Source organism: Neolamprologus multifasciatus, chromosome 1, assembly GCF_963576455.1.
Source record: "Neolamprologus multifasciatus chromosome 1, fNeoMul1.2, whole genome shotgun sequence".
NCBI classification, from domain to species: Eukaryota; Metazoa; Chordata; class Actinopteri; order Cichliformes; family Cichlidae; genus Neolamprologus; species Neolamprologus multifasciatus.
In genome coordinates, this window is record NC_140439.1 from 13,031,664 (window position 1) to 13,050,208 (window position 18,545).

Below are 18,545 nucleotides of genomic sequence, written 5' to 3' on the forward strand. Positions count from 1 at the left end.
TGGTGATTTTCATGCGAGCGCTTGCAGTCACGTTGCACTTGTGTGCTGCTACATCTGTGCAGATCAGACATGTTTTTCTTTCAGTAACAAAGACAAACAGCTTTGTCCAGATTCCTGAGTATAGGAATCCACTCCGGGCTTACCCCACCCACAGACAAACTTTGCTCATCGAGCTCTCGGTCTGATAGAGGATTTAGAAATCTGAGGTTAAACACTAAAGCATTTAACGTCACTCAAACAGGCTTTGAAGCTGGTTTAACAGAAATCTGCTGCGTCAGCAGCTTCAGCTATGCGAACTGCATTCTTTACATCCCTACAGAAAGTTAATGCGTCTCACTAAACACAAGGAAGCTCGTATCATTGCAGTAAACCTGTGTGACAGTTTAACCTCACAAGGCGGTAATGTTTGAAAATTAAAGCCAAGGGAGCCAAGGGTGGTTATGTAAAAACATATTTGGGTAATTTTTCACATCTTAAAAAAAGAAAAGTTGATCACTTGTGACAGTAAGGCCTGACTCAGTACCGTTACAAAGGTGTCAGATCGCTCACTAAATAGGTTAGAGAGATGGCATCGCCACACGGTATCTGGGTTTGCACCATGTCTGGGGCATTAAATGTGCAAGAAATGAATAAAGTAGTCACTTTTACATGGGTGCATTTCCAGAGGCATAAGAATATGTTTGAGAATAGTAACCTACAATATAAGATAACCTCTTTAGTCTCTTTGCCAGTGAGACTTCATATTTCATTCCCTTTGAATCCTCTAGAGACTGGACCACATTACTGTCAGCTGCCTGATGTGAGCACAAACTGTGAAACCATCTCACTAATAAAAAGAAAAATCCAACATTAGGAAGTCAAACTTTGTTTGGTCTTTTACTCCATTATTTTTTTTTATCCCTTTAGAGACAATTTCACCACAGTGAAAGTTTTCTTGATGAAACGGGCACTAAAGCAGGACAATCACCAGGCTACCCCAGTTACTTAAGCTCATTATATCACTCATAGAGTAAGTATAAAGTGCTGTCCTTGTCCCTATGTGGTCTGAAAAAATATATATATGCAGATTTTGCTGCCTGCTTGAAGAACTTTAGTGACAAATGGGGCATTATTCACTTGTCAAATATCCACGGTGAAGTTGCAGAAACACTCACTGGGAGCAGTTATCCTTTCTCCCTTTCTCTGCTGGTGCTGTCAGTAGCACTCCACATTGCAAGAGGCTTTAGAGTGCAGCACAGTAACAAACAGACATCTTTTCCCATATGAAAAAAACTCTGTGTCACAAGGTGTACTGTTCAAATGTGGCAACATGAATATGGAAAATTAGAAATGAGTGTACTAATTTGCTAAGCATAAAACACTAGAAATCATCAACTTGGATTCTCATTATCCTTTTTTTTGCATGTTAGGTGAGCACCGCTGAGGCATGGTGTTATATTCTATCTGCGAGTCCTGATGGAGAGCGGCGCTGCCTTATTAGCGAGAGCGGCGTGTTGTCTGTGTGAATGAGCAAAGTAAGCAGCGGAGGAAATTCTCTCTGGGTTCATTACTACTAAACCACCTGGGCTTTCCCTGCAACAAACACTCTGCTCAACTAATGATGTCAACAGGTCAAAGGAGGCCACTGTATATATATACTGTATGCAATAACAGACTTCAAGGTCCCCGCTGAGTGAGGCAAATAATGGATTTAATAGTTAGCAGAGAACTACAGCTCTATATTATGCTTTTATTTTCTTTCTCCTGACATTTACAAAACAGGAGCACGATGTCTCAGCTTAAAACCACTCACATTAAGTCACTGTTAAAGGTTATTTTATGGCATCTCTTCTGCACTACACTATCCAGTGCAGGAAGAAACAACCGTTAGGAGGGAAGAGCAAAATAAGCCCAAATTCAACACTACTGCTCATAAACTGACTAATTACAAGCATTTCTATTTTACTAAAAAAATTACCGTATTACCAGAATTTCCAATCTCTATAAATCTATAGTAAAAATTAGATATACATGAGACACACTATTTAACTCCCGTGCCTATTGTAACTCAGTACTGCAATATGGTATCCACAATTAGGCATACAACGCTTGATGCGTTGCGAGGCAATTATCCAAACATACATCAAGACATTTGTGCAACTGAAGAGGAGTAAATGCTGCTGTTATGCTACTTGGTTTGTTTACTAGCATTAAAATCAGTTAATTATGGTAGCTCTCTTGCTTTAATACACAGTCCACCTTTGTCAGGGAAATCAGTTTAGTCCACCTACATATTCAATAGAAGTATCTATAATTGACTCCACGCTATCGACGATTGATGATCTCAAGATAAAACACTTGTTAATATTTTGTCCCACTCCTTCCATAGATCATGATCAGGCTCTGAGGGCCGAAACATTATAACTTTAGTAATCGGGTTGTTTCTCATTTTGGCAAATTGGAAAACAGCTGGAAAAATAGTAAAATAATCTTTACATATTGCTTTAATGCAGGATATTTTAATTTTGTAGAAAACATTCTGTCTTAGGCATGACTGTGGTAAACTTTGTTTTATTCATTTTACCAATGACCTTCATAATCAATGCCAGGTCTGGCATCATTGAGTGTCCCATGCAACACAGGCAGCAGGCCAGAATCAAACAAGCCACCACAGCAGGTCTCCCTCCACCACACTGAGGCGGCAGGACACAGAGCCCAACGTAATGTGAGCGCTCCAAGGAAAAGGAAGTGAGGAAGTCTCCACAGAAGCACAGCATGGCAGCAGATGGCCTCCTAGGCTTCAACCATCTGGTGAGGAGACGTCCAATCCGCCATCAGCCTGTCCCCTTTCATTTACACATGATTCTTTAACAGTAAGACCTGCTCCTATTCCCCAACTGCACCTCTACAGCCATCCCCTCCAGCCTTCGGACACAGATGGAGAACATAGCCTCAGATTAAGCTTACAGTCCACTCTCCTGTCAGGGCAGCCAAAGGACCCACTGCCACGTCACATGTCACAGAGCCTAATCAATGAGTGTTAAACCTTTATATGCCATTCTGTGGCCAGCCAGGAGATTATCATCTATCCCTGTGTTAGGCCTGCTCCCAGCATGGCTTACTTTAAATAGCAATATGCTGATTGCATTGCTGTCTGTGTGGCTGCCTATTCAGTAAGGGCTTTCAGGCAATCTAAGCTTTATGTTGGAATAATTCCAGAGATGCAGCCCTTAAGCTGCAAAACTGTACTTAGAAACAGAATTCTCATCGCTTTCTTTCCCAGTGCTACCGTCTGAATTTCCTCCCCCTCTCCAATTCACCAGTCTTTAATTACATAGGCTTGATTTATTCTTTTTTAGGACATGCCGCACATGGCGTACACATACACATGCACACATACAATGCTACAATTTGGACCAATATGTAACAGTATATACTCAATAAATCGTGTGGAAATGGCATGAACAATAGAAAGTGTCTCAGGGTCAAGAGGGTACTGATAGATCATTTGCTCAAAGAAATATGGTAATAAAGAGACACGTAAAGATAGAAATCGAGGGTGTTAATGTGTGTGTTGTCTGACTTATAGTTAATCTATAACTTCATTTAGGAGACAGGAGCTTCAGGGACAAAGGCACACACACACACGACAAATGATCTACAGCTCCCTCCACCAAACACAGACTCATTCTTATCTGTTGGTTTGCTGCTTCGTGCAAAACACATTGCATCATTAGCAGGTGTGCTCAGGTAGTAATATATACACTGCAGAATTAGCAACACATCTGCTAATTATTGGAAGGCGAACAAAATAATTCCCCTTCCCTTTCTTTAATTTAGTCCAGTTACTTCAAGGTTTAAGATGTGATAGGCATTGTTTTTTGGGTCTTCTTTTACACAAACACACAAGAAAACTGCAGATTCATCAGTAATCTCCATCATTCAGTTGCAGCGTAATGAGCAACATTCATTATGTTATTTCTTAAGGAAAAAGTTTCCAGTTTCAGTTCTCACATTTGATTCGCTATTACTATTAATAAATATTTTGTTTGCCTTCTATGAGAGTAAATTTCATTAGTTGTGATTTGGACTCCTGGTCAGACAATCTAACACAGTCACAACATGCTGATTCAACCACTGCTGTAATAGCTGCTGATTCAAATGCATCAAAGCAACAATACTGAATCAGAAGTGTAGGAGACTGGATTTATCAGACTTTCATAGTTTTGATTTTTCACTGCTGCTCAGGTATTGCGAAAAGGAATTTTAAGATTTTTTTTTATACAAGCAACATTTTATTACCCCGAAACTAATTGGAATGACAAAGGCAGCCAATGTAGTTTCAAGGAAGTCCTGTGGGATGAAATTTCATAGAAGCCATTTGTGCCCTCCTTCTTAAAAAGGTATTTAGCTGACAAGTGACACCACTGCTTAGCACTGAGTGAATGTAGAAAAAGGGAACTTTTGTGCCTGTGAGTAGGTGGGAACTCCTGCTTTGTCCTGGCTGTCATGCTTGTCACAGATCCACTGCATGGGTCAGTTTCATGACACAACACAGCTGAGTCCTTTGAAACCGGCTGGGTGAGTACACCAAACTGGCGAAAGGAAGTCAGGACTGTTGAACTGGTTTCTTACGCATTAAAATACTGAGGAAAAGCAATCACTTTGGTATGGGGTGGTACTCATTACATAATTGAGCATTTATGCAGCTAGTGATTCACGCCTCACATCATAGTTTCCATAAATCCAAGTTTTGTGTGTTACAAGTGGAAGAATTCCTAAAATAAATAAATGAATAAATAAATGACCTAGAATGAGGTTTAGGTCTGAAAAGTTTTCCCTTTTTTGTGTGAAATTAAATACAATCCAGCTGCTTGGAAAGCATAGACAGGAATATATGTAGATGTGAAGAAAGAGGGAGAGATGGTGATTGCATAACTGTGGCAGTGAGCCACAGAATCAACATTCATACCACAGTATAGAGGTAAAATACTGTACGGTACCATGTAAAACTACTGTGGGAGTACACGCCACTACCTCCAGTACTGTGGACAACACACATACGTACAAATACACACTTCCACAAGTACCACCATCTCTCCTCATTAGTGGGCAGTGTTGACTCTGACACCTCCATATCATAACCCTCTCCAAACCATATTCCTATCCTGAAGAAAAGGAAGAAGCAGAGCACTCAAGAATGATCCTTTTGAAATTCTGCTCATAAATAAAACATAAATCCATAATTATAAATATGGCATCAACCCCCAACCCCCCACCACACACACATATACACACACACACACACATCTGAATAGTCTCTCTGACAGTCCAACAAGAGTCACCTCATTAATTTCCCCACATTGCAACACAATCTGGCAATAAAACAGAGGCGATCTTCTCAAAACCTGGCGCTTGAAATCAGCAATATTTAGAATTAAATGTATTTGAGGGCTGACAGGTGAAACGGGCAGCTCTGGGGGCATATTTGCCGTCTTTTCGCCGCACAAACACATTTTTAGTCAGCGCAGGTGTCATGAGAGGCGCTCTGAAGGGCAGCGCTTTCTGGATTACTCACCCCATTGCCGCGGACTTGAGGAACAACTCCTTCTTTTTTTCTTTAATCTGAAGGTTATGTATTGGCTGGGTTGAGAGGAAAAATAATGTTTCAAAAGCGCAGTCCGTAGATGATTAGCGGTCCAAAGAGTTCATAACCCCGTGTGCCAGCTCCGAACAAGTCCTCTTGCCGCTGAGAGACAGCTGAGATATGGGAGAGAGAGAGAGCAGTTCTTCGCAAACTCGACTCATCGGGCTGTCAAGCTCAGTCTCACAGAAACCCGTTCAATTCAGGAAGTTTTTTCCTCCTCTCCTCCTTTGTTTTTCCTGTTCACATGGGCGGGTGTGAATCCCACCTTGGCGTGGCTTCTCCCTCGCCGCCTTCAAACAATCGGCGCTGGTGAGTTAAGTTAATGTTTGCATTTCGCTGCTATACGCTGAGCTTCTTCCTCCACTACGGGGCTGTTTCATATCAACGGCAGCAGCAGCGACACGGGGTGGCTTCCACCTGCTTTCTCCTTTCAGCCACCCACTGTTTCCTAAACCTATCATATCTGTGGTGGCGTCTGCTGTTTTAGATGGACTTTCAGGCCAGACTGGAGTTTTTTAGTCATAAACAAAAAAATAATAATAATTTTCAGTTAAACCCGACGGTTTTTTAAATAAAAAATCTGATGCACTTACATGTTTACATTCACTGTGCTGGCTTCCACCAGTTTGCCCTTTCTCCCAAATTAAGCGGAATAACTGTTAAAGCAAACTTCGCTACGCCACTTATTAGCATCTAATTGTGTCAATTAATAGGTCTTGAATCTTTTCATAATGATTGTTGGACTTTTTTCTTCTATCCCTTAACTGCCAGGTAACGTTCATTAATCTCTGGCAGGTGCGCGCGCTCCCAGAACCATTAAAATTTGTAGAGGTTTGTTCCGGGGGGGAAGGATTTCAGCGACGTACGACACTGAAATTTCAGAAGTGGAAAGTGTCGCTAAAGCTAACGACGTACTTGTCACGTTAAGGTATTTTTTTCAAAGCCAGAGATGTAACTGTTTTTAATCTAGTTTCATTTTTCGTTGTCTATATGTTGGATAACTACTATTACTGTCCAGAATAGTTATCTTATTGGGAACACGCGGTTTAGCAAGACCAAGAGGGAATACAAACACGACGCCGCGATAGCAGCTTTTCTGTGATATTAAGTATTTCAATAATTTGTGTGCTCACAGAATGACCGAAACTGCGGAAAACCAGCAGAACTACGAGGAGATGTTCGCACACAGGTTCTCCTCGGAGGATCAGGAGTACCAGGAGTACCTAAACCGTCCTGCAGACCGCCCTCCCATCGTGGAGGACTGGAGGAGTCGTGGGGGAGGAAACCAGAGGGGCAGAGATAACAGGTAGGGCTGCTTGTTGATTTCACTTTGTCATTGCGAAACTGCTAACGATTGAGAGAAGTGATAATGATAGAAACACCGCTGTAATGTACGTGATAAGCGTTAGGAAATATTAAGGAGAATTCCCCTAACCATCGTGTAGCTGGGATATCAGTAAGGAATGAGAGATTCTGTTTAGATGCTCTGAACCAGTAAAGAAGAATGCAAAAGACTTCTCATTAAGTAAGGCAGTTTTCCACTGAAAAATGACAGCAAGATAGTCAGAGGGGTGAAACTATCCTTAAAGATCAGTATTCCACTATACCATTGATCTGGACAGTGTACTATGAAGTACGTTCGAGATACCGCTGATATATTTTGAAAGTCATGGCACTGGCAGCATCTACCCAGTCACAAGCCACACATTTATTCTGCCCTTCACCAGTTTGCCACTTGGAACAGATTACTTGAGACAGCACACAAACTCCTCCCCTGTTATAAGCAGTGTTGGGAAGGTTACTTTTAAAATGTATTCCATTACAGAATACAGAATACATGCCCCAGAATGTATTCTGTAACGTATTCCGTTACGTTACTCAATGAGAGTACCGTATTCTGAATACTTTGGATTACTTAATATATTATCATGCTGTTTACAACTACATGAATGTACAATTGCTGTGATTTATTACTGTTACTGAAGGTCCGCGGCTCCGAACCCTAGTAAAGGGACCTCTGGCTAATACGGTGGGTTCTGTGTCAGGCTCGTAGCCGAAAACTAGCTTTGTTGTCTGGGTCAACTTTGCTAGCGAGAGACAGAGAGAGGCGTTGAAAGGCTCCTCCAACGGAACTTATTGTTTTTGGAGGAAAACACGAACACGGTGTACAGTCGAGTCTTAATAGCTTACTTACAACTGGGCTCCTCAGGCTGTCTTCTTGGCTGCAGTGGTTATTATTATATTTACATGCTTCCAGCTCCTGTTTTTGCTCGACAGCTCATACTTTTCCTTTTTCTCCCTCCCTCGCTCACAGACACATAACGTGTATGACAGTCCATTCTCCCTGCAGCACGGACTACACTGCCTATGATGCTACATTCTTTAGAGCTATACCGGTAGCATTCTGCCTATTAGCTTAGCACAACAACAACAGGCGCTCTCTCACCCAGGAAACACGTAGAGAGAGAGCGTCACCCTGTAACCATGGCAACCGTAACGCTGCCGCCTGGAACAACAGAACGTAGCTGTCAAACAAAACCGAAACAGTCCTGACCCGCCACAATATGAAACAGGGAAGTACCGCCGTGTAATCCATTTATTTCAACAAAGTAACTGTATTCTAAATACCACCTTTTTAAACAGTAACTGTAACGGAATACAGTTACTCATATTTTGTATTTTAAATACGTAACGGCGGTACATGTATTCCGTTACTCCCCAACACTGGTTATAAGGTGGTGATTTGTGGAGTGGTGAAAAAGAACTTCCTCCATCCTGAGAGAGAGGATGAAAGCTCGATTATTCAGGTGGTGCTTAGAATAAAGCCGCTACTTTCACACATATCAAAAGGAGCCAGTTGTGGTGATTCAACCATCTGACTAGTTTCCCTCCTAGGTGAGGTGAATAGAGCATGTCCTACAGAGGAGTTTCCAGGGCCAACCCAGGACAAGTAATTTCTTTAGTCATTTCAAGACTTTGTCTCTCAGGTGGCTTGGGAACACCTCGGTGTCGCAGCACAAGGGCTAGAGGAGGTGACTTAAAAAAAAAAAAAGGGAGGTTTGGGGATATCTGTTTAAACTCCTCCAGGAGCCACGAAAGAATGCTGATGAAAATGAGGACTCTGTAAGTTATAAGTCTGCTGTAACGAATACATCTGATGGATTACAATTGTTATGCAATGAAATTAATGTAGTGTCTGTAAGATGGTTTTGTTTGTAATTCAGATGCAAGCTTTTTCTGTAAGCAAATTTGATGTAAGGTTCATAAATGTGTTGTGTGACCCCATTAATAATTGTGTACTGAAATTCTCCAATATTTGTAGAAAATGGCACGCACTAAAAAATCAAGGAATAAGGCTAGATCTCAAAATCTGTGTTTGTTATGCTCTTAAGAAAACTTGGCCCCAATACAGTCTGCCCACAGAGGTCAGAGGGATCTTCCAGGAATGTTGACGCTATTTTCCAGAGAACAGATTAATCCATAGGTGGTAATTTTGGACCTGTTAATATCTAATCATAGCCTGCAGGTTAGGTTGGTAGAATAAGTTGCCATGGCGATGTACCCCAGTAAGAAGTGAACTGCCTTCATAAAACTGAAATCCCAGCATTAACACTGAAGTTTCCTGGTAGTTTACCTTCTTGTAAATGAGAAATCTATTTTTAAATTGTGATGAGAGATTAGAGAAACCCAGTGAGCACGACTCGCAATACCATAGTAGTTTATGAGGACAACTTAAGCTAATGTCTATCAATCACTGCCTGTTGTTTGTTAATTGTATGTCATCATCAAGGTACCATGACCGTGGTCACAGAGGACGTGGATGGGGAGGAGACCGTGGATGGGGAGGAGACCGCGGTTGGAGACGAGATGATCGTGGACAGCAACATTGGCACGACAGAAACCGAGACAGAGAGCGAGACAGAGACCGGCACTGGGGTCATGGAAGTGGGTCTTATTCAGGGCGGCCAAGCTCCAACCAGGGATACAACTTCTCCCATCAGAGACCACATCATGATCGCTACTGATCTCTTTTGTAATCTCTCAGGTGTTACAAGTGTTTAAAGTATTTGTAGTCTTTCAGCTCACATTGTAGTACTACATGCAGGAGTGTGCAACTAATATTTCTTTCAGTGATTCAAGATGCATATATAAGCCAGGATGAGCAATGTATAAACTAAAAAGTCTTTTGTGTTTATCATTTTATTTTTGATGCACTGATTTTTACTCTCCAAATTAAAATTCCTGGCAGGTAAATGGGACTGTGTAAATCTGCTGCTTTTCTGTTGGACTTCCACTTAGCCCTTTTTTTTCCCCCCCCGCAACTTCGTCATACCTAACCACAGTAATGTTTTCCCATGTTATTTCACACTGCTCAGCCCTGTTGTCATATTTGGATGTCTTAACAGGAGATAGATTTGCAGTATTCTGCAGTGGAGGTCACACTGACACTGAATATGACTGTTTCTCTCGGGTTTGTGGGCTGCCGTATAATTTCATTAGCACATTATTGCTCTGAAATTTCACAGGAGCATTGTTTTGTTTATTTTCTGCTACTGTTTTATATGCTTTGGTATAAAATTGTGTGGTACAGTGTTGTAACAAACACTAGACCAGAATTTGCAGAGAAAACGTGTAAGCAACACAGGTTCAGTTTTCTGTGTCAGAATGTTATGCAAGGACATGTAGACTTAAGAACTAATCTGCTGTCAGTAAACTTGTAATAATAAAATAAAATAAAAAAACCCAAGAGATTTCTGGATTGAGTTATGTAGTTTGATGATTTTTTTTTTAATGTTTTCATAAAGAGTCTTGTTCCCAGCAGAAACATAGCTGCTAATAATTTATTGGAGATAATTTGTAGGGATGCGTCTAAAAGTTCAAAAATTGATAAGATCAGATATTGGCCTTTGGTCTGTTCGCATTAAACATATTTCCTTTTTCTACTGTATGCTATTTTGTTATTTTCTTTCTTTCATTTAGTCGCACTAAGCTGATTCAGGTTGTAACACCAAAGAATCACTGACCTTGTGTTACATAGCATATAAATAGTAGTTTTGCATAATGTGCGTATACACGCACACACCCGTTCAGCTATCTTAGTGAGGACCATCTTGTTCGTTTTTCCTGAGGTAGTTGTGTTGTAGCTTGGACTTATGTTTTGGGTCATTATCTTGCTGTGGGAGGAACCCATAACCAACTAGGTGCATACCACAGGACATTGCATGGTGCTGCAAAATGACATGGTAGCAGTTTTGGTTCAGGGTGCCTCTCGCTTCGTACAAGTGACTGACCCTGGATCCAGCAAAACAGCCCCAAGCCATCACACGTCATTCTCCATGTTTGACAGTTGATGCAACACATCCTTTCTCCTACCCGACAGCATACAAAGATCCTGCATGATGACCCAAAGATTTCACATTTTGATTCATCAGTCCATAATACTATCTTCCAGTCTTCAATAGTCCAACGGACAAATCTTTTTATCAGTTCTGAAACAAATGAGCAACCCAGTGTAGGATAATCAGAAAGTAATGGGTTCATGCTGGGTTTATGACTTTTGTTAAAGATTAGCTCACATTTTAACACTAAATAAGCTGAACCTTACTGCAAAATTCCTCAATAAGTGGTCCAGGCTTATATCTTTATTGTATTCAAACACATTTCAGAATAACCCAATCAGTATATTCCAGGAATTTTGATTTGGGGACCACTGTGAACTTGCTAAACCACTATTGAGATGGCTTTATTTTTGATTTACATTTCAATCGGCCGCGACAAATACAGAATCTTAGCTCAGATAAAAGCTCTCCTGAAATGTCCTAATCCTAAACTCGTCTTTAAATGAATCAACAAATTCTCTCATAGAAGTTATAACTATGAATGTCTCACCCCACATGCTCAGAAACTCTTCACCAGATTTAATGTCGGAGTACTGGATGACACATTAAACCAGATGGCCTGAACAACTGTGGAGGGGGAAAAAGCAGCATTCATAGCTCAGAAGCAGCTAAACACCAACAGTTCATATTGTGAAAGAGCATCTAAAATATTAATGTGCATTATTAATGCATTCTTGCTATATGCATCATTGGCTATGGCGTATGTACCTCATTGCCTAAAGATGTCAGCACTTGTGTTTCCCAGTGCATTTACTGCAGATCCCAGTTCAGGGACAAAGAGCAACTTTGGACACGTTCACCGTCTCTCCAGCGAAGCAGCAAGCAAACCGATGCACTGTTTCATAATTGCCTGGATTCAGTTCTGTGCTTTCTATTTATGGACCTGGTAAAGACAGAGTTAACAGTTCATTTGGACTTCAGCAGTGCAATCAGCTGTGATGATAAGCGAGGGAGGGAGGAAGGAGGTTAGGCCGTAAGTGCGTGGGGGATGTGCTGAAACTGGCACACTGTGGAGAACGCTGCCATCACCACTGTAATCAGTTTAGATTAGAGAGTTGTCACCCGAGACTGCTGTGTCTTCACAGCACAGCGATGTCTTGTGCAGAGTAGATCAGTAAGTAAAGTAGGGGTTTATTTACAGAGAAATATCTAAAACATTCTAGACTTGTGTTTACGTGGCACAGGGAAGGAGTGTAGATATTCCCATCTTTCACGGTTATTTCACTTTCTTTGCTATCAGTGCTTTGGCAAATCATAAAAGTATAATCTGAGGAGAGTTTACAAATTAAGGTCAGCAGATTTATATGCAGTATTATAAAGAGAAACCCAACACATCACCACCCAGCAAGCACTTGGGAAACAGTGGGCAGTAAGAAACTTCAGTCATAACTAAATTCGGGCTGGGCGGCCGGCTGTCTTGACCATTTGGGGTGAGCGGAGAGAGAAAGGATGAGCGCTGAAAAACAATAAACACTGAGCAGATTGGTGGTGCCAGTAAACAAAAGATCAAGAACACACAGCTCCAGACCGAGACGCACAGGCTCTGGAAAGAGAGGGGACAATGCAAAAACTATCCAACCTGCAATAGTCGTCAATAAAATTAATTTACATTGAACGAGAAGAGAGCAAAGCCAAGATGATAGGTGCACTGTGGGAGGTCCCACAAAAGAAGGGCCTATAGCATCATAAAAAAGGATTTTTCAGGGAACCACCTCTTATTATAGGTTTTCATCAAAAAGGAAAGTTTTAAGCCTACTCTTGAAAAAACAGGTGCTGTATGTCTTCTGAACTCAAACTGGGAACTGGTTCCTCGGGAGAAGAGCCTGATAGCTGAAGGATCTGCCTCCCGTTCTACTGGAAATCAACAAGTCAAGTGCTGTGCTAAGACAACAGAGTACTCTAAAATTTTCTGATAGTGATTAGTCATTAAGAGCTTTATACAGTATTTTATGTTCCAGTCAGTGAAGGTAAACTACTGTGGAAAAGGTTTAAGCCACCCTCATTTCTTTATATTCTACTAGAAAATTCTAGAAAATTGGGATACGTGCAATCATACATGGAAACACAGTATATATGACAAAAACATTATATTGAATTATATGCAATATTATAAAGAGAAACCCACCCACATCACCACTCAGCAAGCACTTGGCAAACAGTGGGGACTATGAAACTTCAGGCAGAACTAAATTCAGGCAGCAGCCGGCTGTCTTGACCATTTCGGAAGGTCGAAACAGAGTTTTCACAATTTCAATAATCTTGAAAGTGTTAAAGTGTTAAAGCATAGGTGTCAAACATAAGGCCCAGTTGCCAAAATTTGGCTCTCCAGAGACGCCAGTTTGACCCACTGTACAGCTTTGAAAATGAAAGGAGCATACAACACATATAGCTCATTAATTGATGTACTTTTTAAACTGGTACTACTGACATTTACTATGGTCACAGTGAACAAACATTTCCCAGTGTCTGAAGTTATTACAAGAGTAAGCTAAAGTTGTATTTCTTATGGTTTGTCCCTGCTAATAGCACAACTCTCTGGATGGCATTGCTGGCAAAGACTCTATAAGGACCCATACAGTGTTGTTCACTCTGTCATCAGTCTGGATGGATAGTGCCTGCATTTTATAGAGGATATATGATACAGAATTTTCCCCTGACCTTTCCTTCTCTAACACTAATGATAGTTTTTGCTTTTCACGGATTGTCAAAAAAGTGGGTCTTCGTGCTCAAATCCTGCTTTGAATGTGTTTAGCTTACGTAGTATAGAATTTGGTGCTGATATTAACACATCACATCAGAAGGACTGCCTGTCAGATTGAGATGAACTGACATCCCCTTTGAAATCCTCAGAAACTAGACTCTACATAAAGTTCACACAGCTAGAAAGATTAATCCAAAGGTCAGCATTTTAATCCGGTCCTTTGTGTGACACAGAGTGTTGACTGTACTATCCCTTAGCCAACACATTCATTGCACTCATCTCTAAATGCAGCATAAAGCATCTGGTTAAGCAGTTTTTGCCACATTAAGAAAATAAATGTGCTGCTTACTGTTATTTCTTTGACTACCAGGTGGAGACCTTTTGAATCCCCCTCTAATCAATCCCATCATGTTTTAATTGCAATTATTATGCTGGTAATGCAGGATGAGACTTGGAGATTGTAAGAAAAGGAAAACAATAGAGAGAGCCACAGTGAGGGACCGACAAGAGTATGCCCTCGGTGTGGTCTGCCTTGCTGTCAGGCTTCATGTGGCCTGTTTGTGACGATGCAATGTGACAGCAATGGAGACAGTGCGCTGGGGGCCATGTCCTTGATGATGAACTCATCCACTACAATCATCACTCTGCCCCCCCTCCTCTTGGAAGAGCATGCACACATGCGCTTGTGTGCACAATACACTACAGCCTCCCCGGAAACACACACAAACACGCAGGATCCCCCAGCCCCCGGAGCACTCGGCGACCTACATCTGGTGTTGGAGAGTGCAGGGGCTAAGGTTGGTCCGGGCCAGCCAGCCCCCAGCAGACAGTGCAGAGTGTTCGCGTAGCGAGTGGCGTGTGTAAATGGCAAAGCGCTCCTGCTCTGCTCTTTTGTGTTGAAATGAATGCCTCCAGCTTTCAAACAACACTGTGCACAAGTGCACCTTGTGTGCACGAGCACACGTTCAGCTAGAAGCCACGTGATCATATATGCACTTAATTAACAATTAAGAATAGGTCGCACAAAGTGAGGTTTGAATGCACCCCGGCGCTTTGCTCATCCGAATGCACACTCTGTAACTTAATCATGCAGCTGCCCAGGTCATCCATGTGAAGACGGTGGACTGTGGTGCAGAGGAGCGCTTGTTAGTCTGATTATATCAGGTGGTACTCTAGTGGCACACATAGACAGCTCTAGGAATACTTGGTGGAAGAAGCATTCAGACCTGATCCTTTACTAACCTGGTGAGAGATGTATTCAGTAGTGGATCTGAAACACAACAAGAAGCAGCTTTGGTGCCACTTTTTGCAAGCAACCATAAGCCAAAAAGGTTTCTCATGAATTAAAAGCTGACGCTGTTATTATCAAATTCAGCATATGTAGTAGAAAGGCCAAATTGTAAATTCCCATGTTATAAATAAAATGCAGGTCATGACAATTCAATGTATTTCTTCTCTCATGGTAATACAGACAGAAATGGCTTTTCTCTTGTTACCAAAGATGGCTCCATCTTCCAATACCTTAGATGCTCCGCTCAGTCCATCTGTGTCTTCCTCATACAAACCAGTGATTGGCCGAGGGACAGGCTGACACACAGAACTACACCGAAAGCCTTTTCATTGCAGTAAAGATGCTGGTTTGTAATTGATGTTTATCAAAAATGCAACATCTGAGCCATCTGTTTTTCTCGTCTCATTCAGGGTAAGGACATTCTCAGATTCAGCAGTGTGTGAAATGGGAACAATTTTCCCTCATTCTTCAACCTGCTCTGTGCTTACTGCCATCTAGGCTGCAATTACACTTCAAGATGACAACCATCGGCGTCCTGCAGAGCAGCACATCGAACCACTGTTGATAATTTACATTGTTGAATATTAATAAAAGTCACATTCAAGAGGGAAAGGTGCAGGTTTTCTGTGAATAGAGAAACCAGTTGCCCAAACAGCTAAATGAAAGAAATTTGCCTTTGTTTATCCTTTTCCCGATTGACTGTGAATGAAATACTTATAAAATGAGTCAAAATTTTAAAAGCCATGGTAGAAATGCACAGTTATAAATAAATAAATAAATCTGGATTTATTTTATCGAGCTACTTCAGTCTCTGATTCTTGGTGTTGTGCATGCTGCTGCACTCCATCATTTTAGCTACGTAAATAAAAGGGTGTCATCTTTATTCTTATGAGTGACACTCTTAATTTTCCTCTACTGTTGAATATGCAAAGGGAAAAGACTTAACATAAAATTTCAAGAAAAATCTGACAAATGCATGCTTATACGATGATGAAGGCGACAAGTCCGAAATGAAGGCAAGAATGGTGGAGATGCCAGAATGAATTTGTGAAATTGAGAGTTTTGTGTAAATTTTTTACTTTCAGTACTCACTGTTAGAACTAACTGTTTTTTTAGCACCACAAGTGAAGGCACATGCCTATGACAGTTTTTTTTCTTCCATTTTCATCGATAAGTCAAACATTTGGGTTAATAGCTCCAATATTTGTGAGGTACCCTCTAAATGATGCAAATATTTGGGTTGTCTGGGACTTAGAAACTTGAATTGTTGAGAAAAAATTCTGCAAAAAAAACTTTTAAAAAGTTAAATTTTGAGATAATAGCCAAAAGTATTTGAATTACAAATAGCAAAAAAAAATTGTATCTATTTCTGTTAAGTTAAAAAAAAAAAACACGCCCTATAATGTAATTTTCAAAATAAATGAAATGTTGATTTTAGTTTTTATAACAGTTTTTATATAAAAATCATAAATTGGGCTGTTGTGTGTCATTTCGTTTTCTCTTTTCCTCTTCAGCATCTCTCTATCAGGACTGCACGGCCTGATCGCTCTACTGTCACTCTAATCACACAGACATGTATTCTCCATCAAATTCAGACTTCTTTAAAACTTGCACTGCGTACAGTATAATAGAATATGAAGTGAGAGGCATCGCAACTTAGCAGGATCATTTCAGTGATGCTCACCACACAGTCATATATATATATATATATATATATATATATATGATAATTAATTATCCAACTGTCTCACAACACTGGAATACAAATTACATAACTCCCACCAGCTGGACAAGTAGGTGAACACAAACACACACACTCACACACTATCCATCCTGCCTGCAGGTTAAGTCGTGACAGACACACACACACACGTACACAGAAAGCTGAATCTTGTACCAGAACACGGTACATTCAGTGTACCTTCACTGAGGATGTGTCATCCTGTTTGACGGGAATATTTAAATAAATGTAGGTGCTAAGATGCAGTACACTGACAAACAAGGATAGGCTGCACATGCAATAAAGCTAAAATCCAGGATGAATGACTAAGTGGGGAACTGGACTGACCCAGGTAACATTTTAGGATCAGCATCTAAATGTAGCCTTAAAAATGACTTTGTGTGGTTTCAGTTAATCAACACAATCGTCAGGACGCAATAGGAGTAAACAAATCACTGAACTGAATTTCCTGTAGGGAAATCCAAAAAGAGCCCAGGGACTATTGCCACAAATGTGAAAACAAAGGTGTGTAAAACCTTTTGTATTTCGTGTGTAGAGAAAGCTGCGTGAAGTCTGGGAAATTGGCTTAACTGATGTAGTCTAAAAATTGCCTGGTGTAACACTTATCACACTCAGCTTTTGACCAAAAGAAAAATACAATATTTCAGGTTTTCCTGATTCAGTTTCAACACTGATGTGATTTTTGCTGTTGTCGCTTTGTGTCTTCAGATAAAAAGGGGAGCGCGTAGGTGTGTTACATTACCACAAATACATCTGGGTACATAATGTAGATGACAAATACACACTGTAACCACAGACACATCATACACATATGATGCATGTCTTTGGCAAACACGAAAATGTGCTTTTATAAAAATGCTAAAAACCAGAAAAGAGAGTAAAGACCTTGCTTCACTTCACTTCCTTCACAACAGAAGAACCCCATGCAGGTAATACTACCTGCTCATATGTCAGTATAATTTTTTGGTACTGTGAGAGTTTTGCTGCACAACATTTTTGCAGCCACACTAATTAGAGGAACCATTTCTAGGCTGAGTACTAAAAGTGGGGGTCTTGATTATAATCATGCTTCAGCACCACATAAACCATTTAGTCCTGTACAGTCATGTGTCACTTGTTGTCAAAAAACAGCAGAGGGAAAAATCCCCTCTCCTGTCATCAGTGTTCATGTTCAGGCTCACTCTGTGAAAGACGGCCCATTCATCTGCCATCTAACCACCCACACACCTAGAAAGACAAGCGCACACATCAGAGAAACCACAAATCCCTGTCATGGATTTGTAATCTAATAAGTGCAAGAAATCATCCTTGTGACTGAGTTATTCCCAATAAGCTCCATGTTGGCCTGTTTGTAAAACGTAACAGGAAGCCTTTATTAAGTGCTTTGAAGACTTTAAAATATGTTTTTTTTTAACAAAGTACAGGTAAAAATTAGAGGACTGGTAGTGCTGTGGACTATTTGTCCTCCTGGTTCTTGAGTGTTTTGTGTCGTGGGTGGTGAAAAAAAGAAAAAAAAAGCTGCCTCAAACTGATTTTCTTGGTTCTTTCTCTTATGAGAGCCGTCTAAGTGGGCAGGCAGCAGAAGCTCTCAGGTCCCGGTGACTCACCTGACAGCCTTCGTGGATCACTCTCCTCGTCAAAGCCCACTCACAGCCGTCTAAAGTGGCCTTGTTTGCACCGCCTGTTTCATATGAATGTGCAGATTATGCAATTTAAGAGCACTTCATCTTTTGAGCTGTAGACGCAGCTTTCAGAGGACAGCCTTCTTTTCACTGGCAGAGTAAGAA

General features: G+C 40.9%; 2 protein-coding genes across 4 annotated transcripts in view; one reads left to right on the forward strand and one right to left on the reverse strand.

Annotated features, from left to right (window-relative positions):
- The window catches only part of homer2 (homer scaffold protein 2), a 31,627-nt gene extending 25,279 nt beyond the window's left edge, over positions 1-6,348 (reverse strand). Inside the window, exon 1 of one of the 2 annotated variants that reach the window (XM_085166820.1) lies at positions 6,220-6,348. In XM_085166820.1, coding sequence (XP_085022946.1) covers positions 6,220-6,221 — 2 coding nt within the window. In that variant the 5' untranslated portion in view covers positions 6,222-6,348. Of the gene's footprint in view, positions 1-5,557; positions 5,700-6,219 lie in introns of those variants that run through there. The other variant, XM_085166813.1, reaches the window with a different exon arrangement.
- LOC146525423 (uncharacterized) lies at positions 5,808-10,368 on the forward strand. Of its 2 annotated transcripts, none has more exons than XM_085166852.1 (3): positions 5,808-5,935; positions 6,762-6,932; positions 9,417-10,368. In XM_085166852.1, the coding sequence occupies exons 2-3, from the start codon at positions 6,763-6,765 to the stop codon at positions 9,649-9,651; spliced, it is 405 nt and encodes a 134-aa protein (XP_085022978.1). In that variant the 5' UTR covers positions 5,808-5,935; position 6,762; the 3' UTR covers positions 9,652-10,368. The 2 variants fall into 2 exon arrangements, with proteins under 2 accessions (XP_085022978.1, XP_085022971.1); XM_085166845.1 differs by lacking the exon at positions 5,808-5,935 and adding an exon at positions 6,437-6,554.
- Positions 10,369-18,545: the final 8,177 nt, after the last annotated feature.

Excerpts from the sequence above, each read along its gene's own strand:
- LOC146525423 (XM_085166852.1), top strand. The coding sequence starts at position 6,763 with ATGACCGAAACTGCGGAAAACCAGCAGAACTACGAGGAGATGTTCGCA. Across the intron at positions 6,933-9,416 it reads CAGAGGGGCAGAGATAACAG|GTACCATGACCGTGGTCACA; the intron begins GTAGGGCTGCTT and ends GTCATCATCAAG.